Here is a 24,870-nt window from a genome sequence, read left to right as displayed (position 1 = left end):
TGTGTGTGCATGTGTGTGAGTGTGTGTGTGTGTGTGTGTGTGTGTGTGTGTGAGTGTGAGTGAGTGAGTGTGTGTGTGTGTGAGTGTGAGAAGAGAAAGTGTCTGTTGTGTACATGATTATAAGCCTAAGTAACTGCCTGAAGGGTAAACATATGACTTTGCATCTTTATTACTTTTCTCATGAAATAGAAGGTTTAACTCAATAAAATCTTGCAGTTGGCTCCTTATTGCTTGCATTAAAAATAATTAACAATGCTCTAATTGGCGAAAGATATAGCCCTGTTCTAAACGGAACTGAAACCTTTGACGTGGCTGAGTGAGGGGGTTAAATAAAGAGAACTGGGGTTTACCCATTCTCACTTGGTGATAACAAACTTCATTTGACATTGATTTTTGGCTGAAGTGAAATAGACTGGTCCAAGATGGCAAGTTTTCCTTCCCTGCAGGATGTTAGTGAAGCAGTTGGGTTTTTACAACAGTCTATTGTTATTTTTCCTGCAACAAATCTTTTATTTTCAGATTCTCTTTAATCGGATCCAACCGCTCAAAAACATTCTGAGCTTTATTGAATCTCGTAACATAGCCACCTGCCTGGAAGTATTTTGAGCTGCTGGTGAATGCCAATTATTGAAAAGTGCTCCACTCCAAAGCCTCTTTACTCTGTACAGATGACTATTGCAGTCCCACTGACAGAAATGTCTGATTGTCGTGGGTCATCTGTTGAATGATTGCAGTCAGACAGAAAACTCACTGGGTTTAGGTGTCTTTGTTATGGTCCTGCGTTGTAACACAACACTGTAAAACAGACTGAGGAACTAGATTAAGCCTTAATGGAAACATTTGCATCGATAAGTGGTATAGCTGGCCAGAGACCCATCGGTGATTGGTCTGTGCTCAGACTGAAGGGGAAGGATGGCTGGCACAAACACAGAGGAAGAGGTGGGCCTGAACAGTGAAAAGCTCTGGTCAGCACAGGGTACTTTGCATTGCTTCAAACCATCTTTATCTGCATTAAAGAGAAATGAAGAGACATATACTACCAAATATCATGATATGGCAGGTAAGGCACTGAACCAAACATTAACATTTATTTGCATCTTAGCTGCAGCTATTATTCATTTAAATACTTGAATTTTACTTCCATTTAAAAAAGGGAAGTGTAACTGATGTTTTGAACTTGTGGATATTTCAATAAATGTGTTCATCTAGCACTGAGTTCCTTGTTTCAAACTTCAAGCTGTGTTGTGTAAGTGAAAATTTACAGCAGGCCAGCAGCTGATCTGTACATTTTCAAACGTGATGATGAATAACTTGCTGAATGAATGGTTAGATCGGGACAGAGGCAGTCAGTGAAATTGTTAGTTTGACAAAGGACTGCAATGTGCAAACCCTCAGTGTACCCCGGAACATTTCCCCAGCGAATGATATACTTTAGATGTCCATAACTATTGTAATAAAGGAAAATCCAGTGGGGATGAATTTCCCTCTTTGGGGAGTATTATGGTTTTTTTTGGCATCTACTTGAGACGACCTCTCCAGCGCTGTACCACTCCCTCAGGTCCACTCAGAGATGAATAGAATGTAGAACTCAACAGGACATGGGTGCTATGGAAATTTGTGAGGCAGTAAGTTGTGAGGAGCATAACCTTAGACTACAGGAGGGTGCGGACATATTAGTCAGATGGAGTGATCAGTGGCAAATGGAATTCAATCCAGATATATATGAGGTGATGCACTTGGGCAGGACACATAAGTGAAGGGAGGAACAATAGGACCCTGGGAAGAACTGAAGATCAGAGGTGCCTTGGTGTGCATGTACACTGGTCCCGTAATGTGTCAGGGAAGGTGGATAAAGTGGGTAAGAAGACAGAAAGTTTTTGTCTTTATTATCAGAGGCAGTGAGTTTAAGAGCCGGAGGTTAAGCTGTATAAAATATTGGTTAGATCACAGATAGAGTATTGTGTGCAGTTCTGAAATCCACATTCACTGGGCATTTACCAAGATATCACCTGGACTGGAGAGTTTCAGTAATGAAGAGAGATTGGACAGACTAGGGTTGTTTTACTTAGGACAGGAGAGACTGAGAGAGGGCACAATTGATATGTATAGTATTACAAGGGACATAGATAGGGTAGGGAGGATGGAAAATTTCCCCTTAAAGCATTTAAGGAAAGGGGCAGGAGGTTTAGAGGGAATGTGAGGAAAAAAAGATAGTTGTAGGAATTTGGAACTCACTGCCTTTAAGACAGAAAACTTTATAACGTTTCAGAAGTATTTAGATGTACACATACAAGAATATGGGCCAATGATAGAAAATGGGATTAGAATAGTTAGGTGGTTGTTTGTGATTGGCATAGAGACAATGGGCCGAAGGGCCTTTTTCTGTGCTGTCGATCTCTATGACTTGATGTTTCTCTGCTGGAGAAGCTCAGCAGGTCTGGCAGCATTTATGGAGAGAGAAACAGAGTTAATGTTTCAAACAGAGTACAAATTCTGACGAAGGTGCTCCAGAGATGCTGCTAGACCTGCTGAGTTTCTCCCCGTGTTCTCTGGGCTTGTTATATTCCTATGGGGTCTTGGAAAACTTCATATCCCAGAACATTTTCCAGCCAATGAAGTGCTTTGGATGTCCCACAGCCCTTGAAATTTAGGAAAATCCAATGGGAATGAACTTTTCTTCAGGGAGCATTGTGGGATTTCTTGGCACGTATTTGAAACAATCTCTCCGACACTGCAACAACCCCTCAGGTGCACTCAGAGATGAGTAGAATGTGGAACTCAACATGACATGAAGTCCTTGTTAGCAAACAGCTCAGATGAAAGTGAAGGGATGGATGCAGCTCGACGAACACTCAAGAAACTCAACATTGTCCAGGATCGAACAGCCCACTTGACGTCATCTTCAAGATTCACTTTGTCCAGCACCTTCAAGATTCACTCCTGCCATCAGCTGCTGCATAAGGCACAGTTCTGGAAGGGTTAATGTTGGAGGTCACATTAAACTTCACTCAAATTGATAATGTCACAAGGACTGGATGAAGAATGGCAAAACAAATTTGGACCTTGTTTAGGATGGAGACCTAGCCATAGATCCTCTCATGGATTAAGTAACGATGTCTAATTTATATTTTTCTATTAATTCTGAGGACACAAGCATAACTGGTTTGGCCAAATTATATTGTCCATTCCCTGTTGCTTTTGAAATGATAGTGAGCTGCCTCTTGAACCACTGCAGTTCCTGTGCCATTAGGGATGGAATTCCAGGATTTTGACCCAGCGACAGTGAAGGAAAGGTGATAGATTTCCAAATGAGTGGTTTAGAGGGGAACTTGCAGAGGGTGGTTTTCCCTTGTACCTGTGTCCCGTGTCCTTCTAGGTGAAGGCTTGGAGGGTGAGTCATAACAGGCCTGGTGTGTTGCTGAAGTGCATCTTGTAGATGGTGCACACTGCTACAGACAGCAAATACATGGGAACACCACCATATGAAAGTTCCTGTCCAAGCCAATCACCATCCTGACTTGTAAATACATCGCCATTCCCTCACTGTCGCTGGGTCAAAGTCATGGAAATCCCTCCCTCAGGGCATTGTGGGTCAACCTTCAGCAGGTGGACTGCAGCGGTCATGAGGAAAAGATCACACCAGCTTCTCAAGACCATAACACAATAAGGAATGGGAGCAGAAGTAGGCCATTCTGCCCATTGAGTCTGCTCCACTATTCAGTAAGATTGTGACCGATCTGATAGTCCTCAACTCCACTTAGCTGCCTTTTCCCCACAACACTTGATTCCCTTCCTGATTAAAAAGCTGTTTGTCCCAGCCTTAAGTGAACTTAATGACCCAGCTTCAATGACCTTCTGTGGTAAATAGGTCCATAGATTCACTACTCTTAGAGCGAAGAAATTCTTCCTCATCTGAGTCTTAAATGTGTGACCGCTTAAGGAAACTTGGGCGGCATGGTGGCTCAGCAGTTAGCTCTGCTGCCTCATAGCGCCAGGGACACAGGTTTGATTCCACCCTTGGGCAACTGTCTCTGTGGAGTTTGCATGTTCTCCCTGTTTCATTGTGAGGTTCCTCCCAGTGCTCCGGTTTCTTACCACAGCTCAAAGATGTGCAGCTTAGGTGGAATGGTCACTCGAAGTTGGGCGTAGTCTTCAGGGATGTGCAGGTGAGGTGGGTTAACCATGGAAAATGCAGGGTTACAGGAATAGGGTAGGGGGATGGGTCTGGGTGGGATGGTCTTCAGAGGATTAGTGTGGACTTGATGGGCTGAATGGCCAGCTTCCACACTGTATGGCTTCTATGAATGTGTGCAACAGATGCCCAGCCAGCAAAGCTGATAAGATGTAAATAATTTCCAAATACTGATTACAAACAAAAATGCAGGGAACTCCAAGCCTGCACTTTTCACAACAGTGCCCTGGAAAACTTCCCATTCAGCTGAGACAGCAGGTAGGGCCCTGGTTAAACCTCTCATTGAAAGATTGCACCAACAACAGTGCAGCACTCCCTTAGTACGAGAGTCAGCCAGTGTCAAGTGTAAAAACAAAGTTGCTGGAAAAGCTCAGCAGGTCTGGCAGCATCGGTGGAGGAAAAAATAGAGTTAACGTTTCGGGACCGGAGACCCTTCCTCAGAACTGTTCTATCTTCTTTCATAGAGTTAATTCTATCAAATAAAGAGCACTTCTTCCATCGAATCACCCTTCCGCATGTGGGCGGTGTGGAATTAGTTATTAATGTTTAAAGTTACGTCTCCGTCAGTGTGCTGTGTAATGTGACAGAGGACTGATTTAAATTAAATCCATTTAATTCTAACAGCGTGTTTGTAATTCAGCAAAGGGAGCTGGAAAGATCAAGCTGTTTTATCCTCTCACACGTTCAAAATGAATCGGCAAAGTGACTTAAATGAGATGGTTTACCATTGTTGATTTTCTGGTTTGAGTATGCTGTACAGTGTAAAGTGTGTACAGTGTAAAGTGTGTACAGTGTAAAGGGGGTACAGTGTAAAGTGAGGACAGTGTAAAGTGTGTACAGTGTAAAGTGTGTACAGTGTAAAGGGGGTACAGTGTAAAGTGTGTACAGTGTAAAGTGTGTACAGTGTAAAGGGGGTACAGTGTAAAGTGAGGACAGTGTAAAGTGGGTACAGTGTAAAGTGAGGACAGTGTAAAGTGAGGATAGTGTAAAGTGAGGACAGTGTAAAGTGGGTACAGTGTAAAGTGGGTACAGTGTAAAGTGAGGACAGTGTAAAGTGAGGATAGTGTAAAGTGAGGACAGTGTAAAGTGGGGACAGTGTAAAGTGGGTACAGTGTAAAGTGAGGACAGTGTAAAGTGAGGACAGTGTAAAGTGGGTACAGTGTAAAGTGAGGACAGTGTAAAGTGGGTACAGTGTAAAGTGGGTACAGTGTAAAGTGAGGACAGTGTAAAGTGGGTACAGTGTAAAGTGAGTGCAGTGTAAAGGGGGTACAGTGTGAAGTGGGTACAATGTAAAGTGAGGACAGTGTAAAGTGGGTACAGTGTAAAGTGGGGACAGTGTAAAATGAGGACAGTGTAAAGTGGGTACAGTGTAAAGTGGGTACAGTGTAAAGTGAGGACAGTGCAAAGTGGGTGCAGTGTAAAGTGGGTACAGTGTAAAGTGGGTACAGTGAAAAGTGGGGACAGTGTAAAGTGAGGACAGTGTAAAGTGGGTACAGTGTAAAGTGGGTACAGTGTAAAGTGAGGACAGTGTAAAGTGGGTACAGTGTAAAGTGGGTACAGTGTAAAGTGAGGACAGTGTAAAGTGGGTACAGTGTAAGGTGAGTACAGTGTAAAGTGAGGACAGTGTAAAGTGAGGATAGTGTAAAGTGAGGATAGTGTAAAGTGTGTACAGTGTAAAGTGAGTACAGTGTAAAGTGAGGATAGTGTAAAGTGAGGACAGTGTAAAGTGAGGATAGTGTAAAGTGAGGATAGTGTAAAGTGTGTACAGTGTAAAGTGGTTACAGTGTAAAGTGGGGACAGTGTAAAGTGAGGACAGTGTAAAGTGAGGACAGTGTAAAGTGGGTACAGTGTAAAGTGAGGACAGTGTAAAGTGAGGACAGTGTAAAGTGGGTACAGTGTAAAGTGAGTGCAGTGTAAAGGGGGTACAGTGTAAAGTGGGTACAGTGTAAAGTGAGGAGAGTGTAAAGTGAGGAGAGTGTAAAGTGAGGACAGTGTAAAGTGGGGACAGTGTAAAGTGAGGACAGTGTAAAGTGGGTACAGTGTAAAGTGGGTACAGTGTAAAGGGGGTACAGTGTAAAGTGAGGACAGTGTAAAATGAGGACAGTGTAAAGTGAGGACAGTGTAAAGTGGGTACAGTGTAAAGTGTGTACAGTGTAAAGTGAGGACAGTGTAAAGTGGGTACAGTGTAAAGTGGGTACAGTGTAAAGTGAGGACAGTGTAAAATGAGGACAGTGTAAAGTGAGGACAGTGTAAAGTGAGGATAGTGTAAAGTGAGGACAGTGTAAAGTGGGTACAGTGTAAAGTGAGGACAGTGTAAAGTGAGGACAGTGTATAGTGTGGACAGTGTAAAGTGGGTACAGTGTAAAGTGGGTACAGTGTATAGTGAGGACAGTGTAAAGTGAGGACAGTGTAAAGTGGGTACAGTGTAAAGTGAGTACAGTGTAAAGTGAGGAGAGTGTAAAGTGGGGACTGTGTAAAGTGGGGACAGTGTAAAGGGGGTACAGTGTAAAGTGGGTACAGTGTAAAGTGAGAACAGTGTAAAGTGGGTACAGTGTAAAGTGAGTGCAGTGCAAAGGGGGTACAGTGTAAAGTGGGTACAGTGTAAAGTGAGTACAGTGTAAAGTGAGGACAGTGTAAAGTGTGGACAGTGTAAAGTGACGACAGTGTAAAGTGGGTACAGTGTAAAGTGAGGTCAGTGTAAAGTGCGTACAGTGTAAAGTGAGGACAGTGTAAAGTGGGGACAGTGTAAAGTGAGGACAGTGTAAAGTGAGAACAGTGTAAAGTGGGGACAGTGTAAAGTGAGGACAGTGTAAAGTGGGGACAGTGTAAAGTGGGTACAGTGTAAAGTGAGGACAGTGTAAAGTGGGTACAGTGTAAAGTGAGTACAGTGTAAAGTGAGGAGAGTGTAAAGGGGGTACAGTGTGAAGTGAGGACAGTGTAAAGTGGGTACAGTGTAAAGTGAGGACAGTGTAAAGTGGGTACAGTGTAAAGTGGGTACAGTGTAAAGTGAGAACAGTGTAAAGTGAGGACAGTGTAAAGTGAGGACAGTGTAAAGTGGGTGCAGTGTAAAGTGGGTACAGTGTAAAGTGAGGACAGTGTAAAATGAGGACAGTGTAAAGTGAGGACAGTGTAAAGTGAGGACAGTGTAAAGTAGGTACAGTGTAAAGTGAGGACAGTGTAAAGTGGGTACAGTGTAAAGTGTGTACAGTGTAAAGTGAGGACAGTGTAAAGTGGGTACAGTGTAAAGTGGGTACAGTGTAAAGTGAGGACAGTGTAAAATGAGGACAGTGTAAAGTGAGGACAGTGTAAAGTGAGGATAGTGTAAAGTGAGGACAGTGTAAAGTGGGTACAGTGTAAAGTGAGGACAGTGTAAAGTGTGGACAGTGTAAAGTGGGTACAGTGTAAAGTGGGTACAGTGTAAAGTGGGTACAGTGTATAGTGAGGACAGTGTAAAGTGAGGACAGTGTAAAGTGGGTACAGTGTAATGTGAGTACAGTGTAAAGTGGGTACAGTGTAAAGTGAGGAGAGTGTAAAGTGGGTACAGTGTAAAGTGAGGACAGTGTAAAGTGAGGACAGTGTAAAGTGGGGACAGTGTAAAGGGGGTACAGTGTAAAGTGGGTACAGTGTAAAGTGAGAACAGTGTAAAGTGGGTACAGTGTAAAGTGAGTGCAGTGTAAAGGGGGTACAGTGTAAAGTGGGTACAGTGTAAAGTGGGGACAGTGTAAAGTGAGTACAGTGTAAAGTGAGGACAGTGTAAAGTGAGGACAGTGTAAAGTGGGGACAGTGTAAAGTGAGCATAGTGTAAAGTGGGTACAGTGTAAAGTGAGGTCAGTGTAAAGTGGGTACAGTGTAAAGTGAGGACAGTGTAAAGTGGGGACAGTGTAAAGTGAGGACAGTGTAAAGTGAGAACAGTGTAAAGTGGGGACAGTGTAAAGTGAGGACAGTGTAAAGTGGGTACAGTGTAAAGTGAGGACAGTGTTAAGTGGGGACAGTGTAAAGTGGGTACAGTGTAAAGTGAGGACAGTGTAAAGTGGGTACAGTGTAAAGTGGGTACAGTGTAAAGTGAGGACAGTGTAAAGTGGGTACAGTGTAAAGTGAGTGCAGTGTAAAGGGGGTACAGTGTGAAGTGAGGACAGTGTAAAGTGGGTACAGTGTAAAGTGAGGACAGTGTAAAGTGAGGACAGTGTAAAGTGTGTACAGTGTAAAGTGGGTGCAGTGTAAAGTGGGTACAGTGTAAAGTGGGTACAGTGTAAAGTGGGTACAGTGTAAAGTGAGGACAGTGTAAAGTGGGGACAGTGTAAAGTGAGGACAGTGTAAAGTGGGTGCAGTGTAAAGTGGGTACAGTGTAAAGTGAGGACAGTGTAAAGTGGGGACAGTGTAAAGTGAGGACAGTGTAACGTGAGGACAGTGTAAAGTGAGGACAGTGTAAAGGGGGTACAGTGTAAAGTGGGTACAATGTAAAGTGGGGACAGTGTAAAGTGAGGACAGTGTAAAGTGAGGTCAGTGTAAAGTGGGTCCAGTGTAACGTTGGTACAGTGTAAAGTGAGGACAGTGTACAGTGGGCACTGTCCTTATCCACAATTTGCAGTTGAACAGGGCGCGGTACAAGGGGGGATAGTGAGATTTTTCAAAGATATGAGGTCATTTCCTCCCTATTTCCAGCATATTTATAGAGGGTTATAGGAGTGAAGGCACTTAGTGAACAAATTCGTGTGTTGAAGAGGCTTCCCCAGAGTTGTGGCTCCTGACACTGTGTGTTTTCGAATCTTTGCCTTCCTTATCGCCAATGCCAGCCCAATCACGAGGCAAACTAGTTCATGTTGCCCAAATGGCGGTGGCAGAGTTGCAACATTCAGGTTCCAGCTTGTCCTCTGCTTTGTCCCGTCCGTTTCTGTTCTTTTTCTTCTTTCCTTTCTACTTTTCTCTACAGTCCTCTCACACCTTTTGACCTTGGGAAGGTTAGCTGCGGTAAAGCCAGGGGCAGCGGTGAGGTGGGCCCAGCAGCGAGAGATGCACCGGAGTGCGGTGACTTTGACGTGGATGACTCACAGCTATGGCAGCGCCAACGGTGATCTGGATAATTTCTTTCCCTGATAACAAAGTGTGAAGCTGGATGAACACAACAGGCTAAGCAGCATCTCAGAAGCACAAAAGCTGATGTTTCGGGCCTAGACCCTTCATCAGAGAGGGGGATGGGGAGAGGCCTAGGCTTCGCAGTGAGGTTAAAATTGTATCAGAAATGATGGGAACTGCAGGTGCTGGAGAATCCAAGATAACAAAGTGTGGAGCTGGATGAACACAGCAGGCCAAGCAGCATCTCAGGAGCACAATGCTGCTTGGCCTGCTGTGTTCATCCAGCTGTACACTTTGTTATCTAGAAATCTCTGATCTGCCTCTGATGAAATGATATCCTTCCTTAAATAAGGGGACCAAAGCTGCTCACAGTGCCCCAAATGTGGTCTCACCAGCTCCTTGTACAGTTACAGTAAGATTTGCTTACTCTTAACCCCCTTGAAATAAGGGACAACATATGGACATGAATACTGACGACGCTGTATTTACCTCGCAAAATTTCCAGTTATATTCCTCATTCTGTCCTTGTGTCAGCTTGACAAATTTGGACATCAACGTAACTATTACAAAACTGTCAACCAGTGAATGGTATCAAAGAGTTCTGAGGAAGGATCACTCAACCCGAAACGTTAACTCCGATTTCTCTCTACAGATGCCTGCCAGACCTGCTGATCTTTTCCAGCATTTTCTGTTTCTGTTTGTGACTGATATCAAAGAACACAATTTACTCCAGCCCATTCTACTGTAATGATGGTTGATCGTCGCACATACAAACCTCTATTTACAATTGTAGAGGTATAGCATTACATACGGAGTGTCGCATTTTATACTGTAATATACAATTCAGCCGTACATATCCTGTCAAAGAACTGACACAATGAGAATGTAAAATCAGCTATATCATTGTCTCCTTTGTCATGTGAAATAACTCTGTAATTACAATCCAGATTTTTAAAATTCGTGCTAATATTCATTACTGAAGTTAATTGCAGGGTGTTCCAATTTGCCTGGGCAGCTTAATACTCTTACAGCAGCCCTTCTGCTCCCTCACACCCCCACAGTTCTCTCATTGTCACTTCCTGTTCTTAGTTCCTTTGCTGAAACTCTCTGTGTGTGTGTGTGTGTGTGTGTGTGTGTGTGTGTGTGTGTGTGTATGTGTATGCCTGTGTGTGTGTGTGTGTGTGTGTGTGTGTGTGTGTGTGTGTGTCTGTGCATGTGTATGTGTCTGGGTATTTGTCTGTATGTATGCCTGTGTATGTGTGTGCCTGTGTGTATATGTGTGTGTGTGTGCCTGTGTGTGTGTATGTGTGTCTGTGTGTGTGTGTGTGTGTGTGTGTGGGCCTGTGTGTGTATGTGAATGTCTGTGTATGTGTGTCTGTGCGTGTGTGTGCGTCTGGGTATGTGTCTGTATGTATGCCTGTGTATGTGTGTGTCTGTGTGTATATGTGTGAGTGTATTTCTGTGTGTATATCTGTGTGTTTATGTGTATGTCTGTGTGTGTGTGTGTGTGTCTCTGTGTGTGTATGTGTACGTCTGTGTGTGTGTATCTGTGTGAGTGTGTGTCTGCGTGTGTGTGTGTGTGTGTCTGCGCGTGTGTGTGTCTGTGCGTATGTGTGTGTGTGTGTGTGTGTGTGTGTGTCTGTGTGTGTGTGTCTGTGTGTGTGTGTGTGTCTGTCTGTGTGTGTCTGTGTCTGTCTGTGTGTGTCTGTGTTTGTCTGTGTGGTGCCTCCCAATCATTACTGTCCAACTTGATGACCTCTTGGCATCCAAGGACTAGAAAAAACTTTTAAATGTGGAATTGGGAAGGTGGGAAACATTATTAAATTCCCCTGTCTGGATTTCTTTCTACAGACAGCTGCATTTGAAATTCTCTGGGGTTAGATGGGGAGGTTACAGCCAAGTGGTATTATCACTGGACTGTTAACCAGAGACCCAGCAAATGCTCTGGGGCTTTGGTTTCAGATCCCGTCATGGTGGAATTTGAATTTAATTAAAAATCTGGAATTCAGAGCCCAACAATAACTGAATCCATTATCAATTGTGGGGAAACACCATCTGGTTCATGAGTGTTCTTTAGGGAAGGAAGCTGGCATCTTCACCTGGTCTGGCCTACAAGTGACTCCAAACCCACAGCAATGTGGTTGACTCTTAACTGGCCTCTGACAATGAGGGATGGGCAATAAATGGTTGATCAGTCAGACATGCCCATATCCTGTGAATAAATCAAAAGAAGATTTTCAGAGCCCTCACTCCCTGCCCTCTGACCTACCCTTTGCCCCCAATTCCACACACACACACACACACACACATGTCTGATCCAGTGAGGTGTCTCAGGAATGGGTCTGTCAATGACATGATCATGGATGTTGCTAACACTGAGCAACTCTTCAAGCTGGTGAGAAGGGGTTTCAGGAAGCACACATGGCAAATGAGAGATGTCACATCAAGGACTGCAACATCTTCCCCTGGCGCGTAGGAGGCTGAGGGGTGACCTTACTGAGGTTTATAAAACCATGAGGGACATGGCTAAGGTGAATAGCTAAGGTCTCTTCCCCAGGATGGGGGAGCTCAAAACTAGGGGGCATATTTTGAAGGTGTGGAGGAGAAAATCCTGAGGGCAACCTTTTCACACAGAGATAGTAGGAATGGCTGATGCCAGAGAATCTGAGATAAGAAGGTGTAGAGCTGGATTAACACAGCAGGCCGTGCAGCACCAGAGGAGCAGGAAGGCTGGCGGAGAGGGTGGCTTTTGTGTGGAATGAGCTGCCAGAGGAAGCAGTAGAAAAGGGACTGTTGCAAACTTTAAAAGACATTTGGGCAAGGTAAATGGATAGGAAAAGTTCAGAAACAAACACGAAAAAGTGGGACTAATTTAATTTGGGAAACTTGGTCATCATGGGCGAGTTGGAGGGAAGGGTCTGTTTCTGTGCTGTATGAATCTATGAGAGTGTGTTATCTTACCTGCTCTGGTCAGATGTTTGAACTTCTTGGGTCTGCGTCTACGGGGAAGGAAGTTGGCAGTTAGTGCCTGTAATGTCTTCTTTCAAAAGGCACGAGTGATCATTTTGATCAGAACCAATGACCGCAGAAAACCTCACCTACTCTCTAGATGTTTCCCTCATTATTTTAAACCTTTGGTCACTGACCTCTGTGCTAGAGGGGAAACAATCTCACCCTATTTAACTCGTCAAAACTCCAAGGAGTTGTTCCTAATTGTTCCTCTTTGACCAACAGTGGAAGATGTTCACTCAGACTCCCTCCCACAGCTCAATATGCTTCTTCATTCCCCAGGTGTACAGAATACGCAAACTACTGTGATCAATGTGGGGATTCAATTCATTGAACCGTACTGCTTGTGTTTAGAAGCGACAAAATATTGAAGAATTCTACACTTGCCCATAACGGTGGAGCTACTCGAGTAGATGTGACTCAAGCTGTTGATGCATCTTGATGTCTAATGGTCTCACCCTGATGTGTTTGCTCCCAAACTTGGACTAAGAGTAAAAACCGAAAGAACTGTAGATGCTGTAAATCAGGAACAAAAACAGAATTCACTGGAGAAGCTCAGCAGGTCTGGCAGCATCTGTGACGGAAAAACAGTGTTACCATTTTGGGTCCGGCGACCCTTCCTCAGAAACAGACAAAGTGTGCAGCTTTTCTGCGTCACTTGCACCTCGCCTCATGGCTGATAAAGCTAAGACTCCTGTCAGGGGTCACTGCCCATGACAGCAGCAGTGAAGTTGTTCTCCCGGTGTTTGGGGCCAGTAGTAGCCACAGCGGGGCCTCTCTCCAGCGATCGGAGATGGGTGGCAGTGGGTTCTTCAAGATAGCGGAGATGGCAAAGCAACGTCTGCAGCCAGAGCAGGGCTGGTGGCCCGGTCTGGCAGCAGAGCCAGGGACTCTTGGTTGTGGGGCGAGTGTGAGTTCAGCAGCGCCAGCGAAGTGGGCCCAGAGGCAAAGGGATGGCGCCTAAAGTGGGTCGACTCCTACGTTAGTGGGTCCGGCATGGGCGGAGGTGAGCTGGTGCAGGTCTGCCCTGAGTTTAGATGCCAGCATGGACTGGGTCGGAAAAGCTGATATCCTGAAGACTTCATTTCTTTATTTTTCTAATTTATTTCTATGGCCTGTAATGCCGGACTATTTACTTCGAAGTATTTGATCATGAGTATCTGTACCTAGTGACTGTAAACTTTTCACTGTACTCATTTGAGTACATGCAACAATAAACAAATTCAATGTGGGGATTGGGGCAAGGAGCTGTGAGTGGAAGGGCAGAATGGAAGGAATATCTAACCTGCATCTTCCACTTGGGGCTGGAGGGAATCCCCGGCACTACTTGCCTTCAAGCGCAGTAAAACATTGAGCATGCACCATTTGGGAACTGCCTCTAGGGTCATGATGGAGGGTCATTTATCAAAGACGCTGTTCATACGACCATAAGACCATAAGACATAGGAGTGGAAGTCAGGCCTTTCGGCCCATCGAGTCCACTCTGCCATTCAATCATGGCTGATGGGCATTTCAACTCCACTTCCCTGCACTCTCCCTGTAGCCCTTAATTCATTGTGAGATCAAGAAATTATCAATCTCTGCCTTGAAGGCATCTAACGTCCCGACCTTCACTACACTCCGTGGCAATGAATTTCACAAGCCCACCACTCTCTGGCTGAAGAAATGTCTCCTCATTTCTATTTTAAATCTACCCCCTCTAATTTTAAGGCTGTGCCCATGGGTCCTAGTCTCCTTGCCTAACGGAAACAACTTCCCAGTGTCCACCCTTTCTAAGCCATACATTATCTTGTAAGTTTCTATTAGATCTCCCCTCAACCTTCTAAACTCTAATGAGTACAATCCCAAGATCCTCAGCTGTTCATCATACATTAAACCTACCATTCCAGGGATCATCCGTGTGAATCTCCACTGGACACGCTCCAGGGCCAGTATGTACTTCCTGAGGTGTGGGGCCCAAAATTGCACACAGTATTCTAAATGGGGCCTAACTGGAGCTTTATAAAGTCTCAGAAGCACATTGCTGCTTTTATATTCCAACCCTCTTGAGATAAACGACAACATTACATTCGCTTTCTTAATCACAGACTCTACCTGTAAGTTAACCTTCGGAGAATCCTGGACCAACACTCCCAGATCCCTTTGTACTTCGGCTTTATAAATTTTCTCACCATTTAGAAAATAGTCCATGCCTGTATTCTTTTTTGCAAAGTGCAAAACCTCACATTTACTCACATTGAATTTCATCAGCCATTTTTTGGACCATTCTCCTAAACTGTCTAAATCTTTCTGCAGCTTCCCCACCTCCTCAGTACTACCTGCCTGTCCACCTATCTTCGTATCATCGGCAAATTTCTCCAGAATGTCCCCAGTTCCTTCATCCAGATCATTAATATATAAAGTGAACAGCTGTGGCCCCAACACTGAACCCCGCGGGACACCACTTGTCACTAGTTGCCATTCTGAAAAACAGCCTTTTATCCCAACTCTCTGCCTTCTGTCAAACAGCCAGTCCTCAATCCATGCCAGTAGCTCACTCGAACACCATGGGCCCTCACCTTAATCAGCAGCCTCCTGTGAGGCACCTTATCAAAGGCCTTTTGGAAGTCTAGATAGATAACATCCACTGGGTTTCCCTGGTCTAACCTACTTGTCATGATCAAGTACTTTACCTCTTCAAAGAATTCTAACAGGTTTGTCAGGCACAACCTCTCCTTACTAAATCCATGCTGACTTGTTCTAATCCGACCCTGCACTTCCAAGAATTTAGAAATCTCATCCTTAACGATGGATTCTAGAATTTTACCAACAACCGAGGTTAGGCTAATTGGCCTATAATTTTCCATCTTTTGTCTGGATCCTTTCTTAAGCAAGGGGGTTACAACAGCGATTTTCTAATCAGCTGGGACTTTCCCTGACTCCGGTGACTTTTGAAAGATGACAACCAAAGCCTCTGCTATTTCCTCAGCCACCTCCCTCAGAGCTTGAGGATGTTGCCCGTCGGGGCCAGGAGATTTATCAATTTTTAGACCTTTTAGCTTTTGTAGCACTTTCTCTTTTGTAACGCCTACCATACTCAACTCTGCCCCCGACTCTCCTTACATGTTGGGATGCTACTCATGTCTTCCACGGTGAACACTGACGCAAAGTACTTATTAAGTTCTTCAGCTATTTCCTTATCTCCCATCACTAGCCTTCCAGCATCAATTTGGAGCGGCTCAATGTCTACTTTTGCCTCTCGTTTGTTTCTTATGTATTGAAAGAAATTTTTACTATAATTTTTAATACTACTGGCTCGCCTACCTTCATATTCGATCCTCTCCTTCCTTATTTCTCTCTTTGTTATCCTCTGTTTGTTTTTGTAGCCTTCCCAAACTTCTGATTTCCCAGTGCTCTTGGCCACTTTATAGGCTGTCTCTTTTTCTTTGATACATTTCCTGACTTCCTTTGTCAGCTATGGCTGTCTAATCCGCCCCCCCGGATAATCTTTCATTTCTTTGGGGTGAATCTTTGTACTGTGTCCTCAATTACACCCAGAAACTCCTGCCATTGTTGCTCTACTGTCTTCCCCGCTGGGCTCTGCTTTCAGTCGATTTTCGTCAATTCCTCTCTCATGCCCCTGTAATTATCTTTATTTAACTGTAACACCATTACATCCGATTTTGCCTTCTCTCTTTCAAGCTGCAGACTGAACTCTACCATATTATGATCGCTGCCTCCTAAGTGTTCCCTTACTTTAAGATCTTTTAAAAAGTCTGGCTCATTACGTAGCACTAAGTCCAGAATAGCCTGCTCTCTTGTGGGCTCCATCACAAGCTGTTCCAAAACGCCATTCTGGAAGCATTCCATGAATTCCCTTTCTTTGGATCCACCAGCAACATTATTCACCCAGTCCACCTGCATATTGAAGTCCCCCATGATCACCATGACCTTGCCTTTCAGACATGCCCTATCTATTTCCCAGTGCATCTTGCACTCCTGGTCCTGATCACTGTTAGGAGGTCTGTACATAACTCCCATTATGGTTTTTATTTTGCCTTTGTGGTTCCTCAACTCCACCCACACAGACTCCACATCATCTGACCCTATGTCATTCAGTGCCACAGATTTAATTTCATTCTTAACTAACCCCACCCCCTTTGCCCCCCTCCTTGTCTTTTCGCTAAGTTGTAAATCCTTGGATGTTTAACTGCCAGTCCTGAACTCCCTGCAACCACGTCTCTGTGACGCCTAAAACATCATAATCATTCAAGATGATTTGTGCTGTTAATTCATCTACTTTGTTACGAATACTATGAGCGTTTAGGTTAAGTGCCTTAATGCTAATTTTCTTAACATTATTAGAGATATTGGAAATCATAAGATATCCTAAGTTATCCTTCGTTTTTGCTGTATTCCTTGTCTGCCTCGAGCTTAAACTCACCTGTACACATGCTATCCTGCTGCTTATCTTTCCATTTAACTCCATACTCACTGTCACTTTCCCTTCCCTCCAACTCAGAAGTTTAAAGTCCTACTGACCACCCTATTTATCCTTTTCGCTAGAACACTGGTTCCAGATCGGTTCAGGTGGAGACTGTCCCGATGGTACAGATCCCCCCCTGGTTCCAAAACTGATGCCAATGCCCCATGAAATGGAATCCCTCTTTCCCACACCAATGCCTTAGCCACGTGTCTACTTCCCTAACTTTGTTTTCCCTCTGCCAATTGGCACGTGTCTCGGGCAGTAATCCGGAGATCATGACCCTTGGGGACCTGTACTTCAATTTCTTTCCTGGTGCTTGATAATCCCTGAACAGGTCCTCTCCCCTAGCTTTGCCCATGTCGTTAGTCCCAACATGGACCACAACAACTGGATCCTTCCCCCTCCCGCTCCAATATCCTTTCAACCCGGTCGGAGATGACCCGCACCCTGGCACCGGGCAGGCAACACACCATGTGGGACTCCCGATCCGGCTTGCATAGGATACTATCTGTCCCCCTAATTATAGAATCCCCTATAACAACTACCTGTCTTTTTGCTCCCCCCTCTTGAATGGCCTTCTGCACCACGGTGCTGTGGTCAGCTGGCTTATCCTGTCCACAGCCCTTTCCCTCATCCGTACAGGGAGCATGAATCTCATTCCTGTTGGTTAAGGTCAAGGGCTGAATCTCCTGCACTCCTGAACTCAGAAACCCCCTACCTGCCTCACTTACAGTCACACCCTGTTGTCCCTGAACACTTATTGACTTTGAATTACTTAAGCTACCGGGTGTAGATTGTTCACCCCAGTTTTGCTGTGACGCTGCAGTTGACCTTTTTGGATGTGGCTATCGGTCATTACTCTGAGATTCTGTCCATTTCAGGGTGAAATTTTGTTTTGAAGCCCGGACTCAGTGACAACTTGGCTGGCATGGAAGAATTCTCGTCTGCTCTGTGTTTTGTTTTTTTGTTGATAGATATTAATACATTCAACCATTAATTGTGTTGTGTCACAAAAAGCAGGAAGGGTCTAGGCCCAAAACATCAGCTTTCCTGCTCCTCTGATGCTGCTTGGCCTGCTGTGTTCATCCAGCTCCACACCTTGTTATCTCAGATTCTCCAGCATCTGCAGTTCCTACTGTGTCTGGGTAGTTAATCAAATTGGCAGGATGTGACCAGTGGTGTTCCGCAAGAATCTGTGTTAAGGCCTCAATTATTCACATTATTTATTAACAACTTGGATAATAGCATAGAAAGTCAAGTATTCAAATTTGCTGATGACATCAAGTTAGGCAGCGCTGCAGACAGTGTAGATGAAAGCACAAAACTACACAGGGATCTTGTTGGAATGGGCAGAACTGTGGCAAATGGGCGTCAATGTAGGCAAGTGTGAGGTTATCCATTTTGGATTGTAAAAGGATAGGTCAGGCTATTTTCTCGATGCATTTGTGGAGAGAAATCAGAGTTAATGTTGCTGAAACATTAACTGATTTCTCTCTGCAGTGCTGCTGAGCTTTTCCAGCAATTTCTGCTGTTGTTTCTAATTTACAGCATCTGCAGTTCTTTCAGTTTTTACTTTCTAGGTGGTATGAATTTAAATACAGTGGGTATCTAAACAGACTTGGGGGTTCAGGTGCATAATTCTCTAAAATGTCACAAACAAGCGCAAGAAAGCTGGCAAAATCCCTGCCTTTTTAGCCAGAGGACTGGAGTGCAGGATGCAAATGTTATGCTGCAGCTATACAAAACTCTGGTTCGACCCCTGCCTTGGAGTACTGTGAGCAGATCTGTGCACCACATCGAAGGAATGAAGTACAGACCTTGGAGGGATTACAATGCAGATTTACAAGAATGATGCGTGGACTTCAGGAGTTAAGTTATGAGGAGAGATTATAGAAGCGAGGCTTTGTTTTCTCTAGAATTTAGACGGCTAAGGGTTTACCTAATTCAAGTCTTCAAGTCATTAACAGGAAAAGACAGAGTAGATAAAGATAAACTATTTCCACTGCTTGGGGATTATAGAACTAGGGGCATAGCCTGGGAATTAGGGCTAGGCAGTTCAAAAAAGTTGTTAGGAAGCACTCTATATACAAATGGTGGGAGAGGTTTGGAACTTTCTTCTGCTAATGGTAATGGCTGCTAGATCAGCTGTTAATTTTAAATCCGAGGTAGATAATTTTTTTGTTCAACAGAGGTAATTGAGGGGCTTGAGTTGAAGGCAGGTTTATGGAGATAGGTCACAGATCAGCCATGGGTCTCATTGAATGGTGGGACAGGCTTGAGGGGCTGAACTGGTAAGCAGTTTCCACAAAGAGGGATGGAATTGCTGAGAAACAGAGTTTGTAGTGGGCACAGTCTTGACAATATTCCCAATCTAAAACATAAATATGTGAGGAACAAAAGGGGGATCCAGAACAGAGCCCTGTGTGACCCCACTATTACCTGCAACCATATGGAGAAACCAACCCTACCTCTACTGCCCCTCTCCCCTCAAACCAGTGTCTAATGCAATCTCCTCCACTCTGGGATTTCATTCATTATTGCAAAATATCCTGCCCCTTTTTGGGTCATAATCCACGTGAAAATCATCTCAGTATCATATTCCTCCATTTTTCAGAACTGTCACCTCCAAATTTCAACCAGGTTCATCAAGCAGAATTGTCCCTTCCAATTTGCTGCAAAAGTTGTTGTTCTAGCCCTGCCCATGGTGTGAGCTGATTTTGCACAGACTAACAATGTGGCTGGTGAGCTCTCTGTGTTCCATCTCCTGCTTATTTAACTTGTAACTCAGTAATCTCTCTAGGAGTTGGGGCACCATGTTGCGGTCGTACAGGACTTTGGTGATAAGGTGAACAGCAAGGGTCTTTTCCCTAGGGTGGGGGAGTTCAAAACCAGCGGGTACATTTTTAAGGTGAGAGGAGAAAGTTCTAAAGACATGAGGAGCAATCTTTTGACCCAGAGAGTGGTTAATGTGTGGAATGAGCTGCCAGAGGAAGTGGTGGATGCTGGTACAATTATAACGTTTAAAATTCATTTGGATAGGTACATGAATAGGAAAGGTTTGGAGGGATATGTGCCAAATGGACAAGTTGGACTGAAGGATCTGTTTCTGTGCTGTATGACTCTGACTCTCTTTCCCTACCCCATGACAATAGGAAAGTTATCACAGCCATGCCATCGAGAAATGCAGCAGCTTACTTGTGCAGAGCGAGCTCTGGGGAAGTTATTGAGACGTAGGGTTTCAAAATCTTTGCTTTGGCCCTGAATCCTCTCAGTTCATTGTCTCAGTTAAAACTTTAAGTGACCTTCCCTTGAACCGAAGATTTACATCTTTACCCCATCGCAGACACTAAAATAACCAGCGTGCGGTAATAAATGCGCACTTCTAATATTGTCAGCATCTAGTTGGTTCAAAGTTGCCTTCTGAAGTCTTGAGGTCAAAGACCTTCTTTTCTTGGGTTACCACCAAAACAGCAGTTTCCTGTCTAAAAATAAACACTTAAAACTGACAAGCTGCTGACAAACTGACACTATGCCTTCTGGTTTCTTATTCTTTCTTCAAATCTTTGAGTCCTGTAACTTTTAAGCCAGAAGGAATTAGCTTCTTCACAGAAAGAATGATCAGCTGATTACAGATGTAATGATGGGCCACAAATCCATGATTCTTTGAAATTGATGCCCCGTTGGAAACAGGGTTTGCTGAACGAAAGGAAGCTGTGCATTTTTATAGAGCTTTTCATAAATACTAGATGTCACAAAGTGCTTTACAGCCAATGACCATAAGGCTGGAAGATACAGGAGCAGAATTAAGCCAGCCAACCAATTGAGTTCTCCACCATTTCATCATGGCTGATATATTTCTTGACTCCATTCTCCCACCTTCACCCTGTAACCTTTGATTCGCTTAACAATCAAGGACCTATTTATCTCTGTCTTAAATACACTCAATGACTTGACCTCCACAGCCCTCTGCAGCAATGAGCTCCACAAATTCCCCAACCTCTGGTTGAAGAAATTTCTCCTCATCTAAATTCTAAAGGATCATCCCTTCACTCTGAAGCGGTACCATCAGTTCCTAGTCTCTCCTACTAATGGAAACATCTTCACCATATCCAATGGAGGACTTTCTGAAGTGTAGACGCTGTTATGAGACAGTAACTAATCAGGACACAGGAGCTCCTGTGAACTATAATGTGAGAAATGACCAGATAATCTGTTTCAGTGAAGTTGGCTGAACGATAAATATTATCCAGAACGTGGAGGTGATATCTTGGTCCTTTTTGAATTGAGCCTAGGGATCTTCGACATCACCTGAGAGAGGTGACAGAGTCTTACGTCCAAAAATAGCATGTCTGACAGTGTAGCACTGCCTCAACACTGCACTGGCGTTTCAGCGTACGGTGTGGGTATAAACTTCTACTGTAGGAGTTTGAACTTATAATCTGCTCAGAGATCAAAGTGCCACCCACTGAGATATACCTCAAACTAAATGGGATCAACAGGAATGGGTTAGACCCTATGTTTTATCTCTAAACATCCTGTGATTCATTTGCTCTATAAAAATGCAGTTATGTATTAATAGTTAGAGCCATGGTGCCGCAAAGAATAAAAAGCATGACTGGAAGCTATCATGGATATTTTTCAAATAATTAGCGTAATTGTTGATTCCTGTTTCTGTTTTGTGACTCGACGTCCAGTTCAAAAGTGCAGATGCGATTCTTTAAAAAGAAAACCTTGATTTTCATGTTTTAAAAATATTTGCAGTAGTATTTTCAGACAGGAAGAAATGTCTTGGTATAAGGTTAAGATAACATTTATGTCACGTTTTGGGTTTTTTTTAAAGAAATTCATCCTCAGGATTTGGAAGAGAGGGTTATGTTTAGCATCGTGTGGTTGTGTATAACAGAGAATCAGCTGCCTGTTTTTGACTTCTCCCTTTCTATCTCCACAAATAATGATGAACTACTAGGGAAAGATGTAGAATTTATATTGGTGAGACAGTATTCGGAGAAATTTGCTGATTGTAAAGCAGTTCTTCAGGAGTTCTCTCCTTCAGTCCAAGTTGGAAGGTCACGTTACGGCTGTACAGAATGCTGTTGAGGCCACTTCTGGAATATTGCATTCAATTCTGGTCTCTCTGCTATAGGAAGGATGTTGTGAAACTTGAAATGGTTCAGAAAAGATTCACAAGGATGTTGCCCGGATTGGAGGGTTTGAGCTAAAGGGAGAGGCTGAATAGGCTGGAGCTATTTTCCCTGGAGTGTTGGAGGCTGAAATGCGACCTTATACAAGTTTATACGATCATAGGGAGCGTGAATAGAGTGATTAGGTAAGGGCTTTTCCCTGGGATGGGTGAATCCAAAACTGGAGGGCAAAGGTTTAATGTGAGAGGATAAAGATTTAAAAAGAACCTAAGGGACAACATTTTCACACAGAGAGTGGTGCTTGTATGGGATCAGCTGCCAGAGGAAGTGGTGCAGGCCAGTACAATTACAACATTTAAAAGGCGTCTGGTTGGGTATATGAATAGGAAGGGTTTAGAGGGATATGGGCCGAATGCTGGCAAATGGGACCAGATTAATTTTGAACATCTGGTCAGCATAGACAAGTTGGACTTTATTTCCATGCTGCACACCTCTATGACTGTCACCCTGGCAGAAAACCTACAAAATTGAGTGCCAGGGGATCATTCAGAGATGTCCCCTCCAAATGAACTCAAGAATATTGTTTCTGGCCCGGTCAATGAGAGAGAAATGCATTGCCAATCAATTCAAATACAGGCAGCTTGCGGGACTGTTTGCATTAGTGTGTCTGCCAGCTTTTTGATTGTTTGGTCAAATTAACTGGGAAGTATTTCTTAGTCTCTTTGAAGCCATTCACTAGGGAGTGACAGATCTGAGAGACATCAAGGAGAGTCATCAAACCTCCAGGTCATGGTTAACATTCAGTGACCTCGAGTAGACTTAAGCCTTTAGGTGGCCCATTGGCTGGACACTGTGGGTGCACGTACTAGTGAAGAGCTCACAGTTGTGATTATGCCAGTATTTACCATTATATTAACTAATTGTAAGCAAGGTACACAGGCCTGCCTTGAAGTCCTAACATGTCACAATGTATCTGAACAGGCTGATTTAAAGGTATCTAAAATTGGAAGGACAATTCACTTCTAACTCTAACACTCCTCCCTTACCTTCAAATGGTCCACCTCCAATTCTTATCTTCCATTTCTGAACTTCTCCATCTCCATTTCTGGGTGTTCGCTATGAGTGGACTAACTCCCCACAGTGACTGTGTCCAGATTCCTAATACCTTCCTTCCTGTAAGGCCTCCAGTCATAGAGTCATAGAGGCCCTTCAGCCCATCAAACCTACCTGCACTAATCCCATTCCATTCTTCAATTCTGTTGAGCCCATTCAGATGATGTCACATTCTTTACCTGTGCTTCTGATAGACTTCCTTTTCCCTCAGCAAACAATTCAGGACCAAGCGTGTTGTTTTTGACCCATTCTCCACACCTCTGCTCCTACCTTATCCCACCTAGAGCTATGTAAGACATTCCCTTCCCGTCCACACAGCCATTTCCACCACCTCCAGCATGATGCCACCATCAAACACAGCCTCCCACTCCTCTCCCATGGGAAAGTCACCTAGGATAATACTTACTGGGATGGGAGCAACCCAAAACTCTATTCCCCAAGAACGGATCAAGCCCAGTATTCCTACCTTCACAACTCCGGCCACACGGTTACTGCCTGCTCAGGCCATTATTATGGAGGAGATGGTGTTGTTGTGGAGACTTCTCAACTCAAAGTGAAGCTCCCAACAGGGTCTCAGTGAGTGCAGCTAAAATGATCGGAGACAATAAATTGTGTGAACTTACTCGCACATCTCCCAACAGGATCAAATAATCTCTGTAACATTACAGACTGTGCTACAGAAAGCTACCATTCCCCTAACGCTCTTCCCATAGCCCCAGAAATGGCAGCTCTGTAGAATATTTGCTCACTGCTGCCTGCTCTCGAAACCTTCGACCCTTTCCTCTGTCAACCATCTTTCATCCACTAATCTCACTCCTCTCCTGAACACAGTGAAGAGACTGGGGGGACCCAGCCTGCGGTCAACCTTCGCACCTCATCCCAGACAGAGTGACATTTAACTACTACAGTCAACACAGACTGGCAGTTTTCCCTCAATATCCAGTCCATAGGCAGCACAACATTCATTCCTGGTTGACAAGTGGCAAATAACACTGGCACTGAGTATGTGCCTGGCAATGATCAACTCAAACAGGAGAGAATCTCACCATTGACATTACCGTCACTGAATCAATGTCAATGATGTAATGTCAACGGTGAGATTCTCTCCTGTTTGAGTTGATGGGACAAATGATCTCTTTTAGTGCTGTTAATGTCTCTATAACCATTGATAGTCAATGGGAGGGACTGGCTACCATTGAATAGCAACTGAACTGGACCAAATATATAAATGTTGTGTTTTGAAAATTGCACAATTTATCCACTTGAGGCTAATTATTTACCAAAATTCACTGGACTCTGGGGTGGTTCCCACAGACTGTAAAACAGCCAATGTGACGCCACTGTTTAAAAAAGGAAGTAAACAGAAAGCAGGTAACTATAGGCCAGTTAGCTTAACGTCGGTAGTGGGGGAAATGCTTGATTCTACCATTAAGGAAGAAATAGCAAGACATCTGGATGTAAATTCACTGGGAACACCCAGCATGGATTCATGAAGGGTAGGTAATGTTTAACTAATTTGGTGGAATTCTTTGAGGACATTACTTGCATGGTGGACAACGGGGAACCTGTGGATGTGGTGTATCTGGATTTTCAGAAGGCATTTGACAAGGTGCCACACCAAAGGCTGTTACATAAGATAAAGTTGCAAGGTATTACAGGTAATGTATTGGCATGGATAGAGGATTGGTTGACCAGTAGAGAGCAAAGAGTAGGGTGAATGGGTGTTTTGCTGGTTGGTGGTCAGCAGCTAGGTGTGCCTCAGGGATCAGTGTTGGGACCGCAATTATTTACAATTTACATCGATGATTTGGAGTTGGGGACTAAGTGTGGTGTGTCAAAATTTGCAGATGACACTAAGGTGAGTGGTAGAGCAAAGT

The 24,870-nt window shown here is 44.0% G+C and overlaps 1 protein-coding gene across 1 annotated transcript in view; it reads left to right on the top strand.

Moving 5' to 3' along the window:
* The first annotated feature begins 794 nt into the window (after positions 1–794).
* tmcc3 (transmembrane and coiled-coil domain family 3) overlaps positions 795–24,870 on the top strand; it is a 125,782-nt gene continuing 101,706 nt past the window's right edge. The window contains exon 1 of the mRNA XM_048554529.2: positions 795–1,060. Coding sequence (XP_048410486.1) covers positions 1,022–1,060 — 39 coding nt within the window. The 5' untranslated portion in view covers positions 795–1,021. The remainder of the gene's footprint in view (positions 1,061–24,870) is intronic.

This window comes from Stegostoma tigrinum, chromosome 25 (assembly GCF_030684315.1).
Source record: "Stegostoma tigrinum isolate sSteTig4 chromosome 25, sSteTig4.hap1, whole genome shotgun sequence".
NCBI lineage: Eukaryota > Metazoa > Chordata > Chondrichthyes > Orectolobiformes > Stegostomatidae > Stegostoma > Stegostoma tigrinum.
The sequence above is the reverse complement of the archived record's forward strand: the minus strand, read 5'-3'. Positions and strand labels throughout refer to the sequence as shown.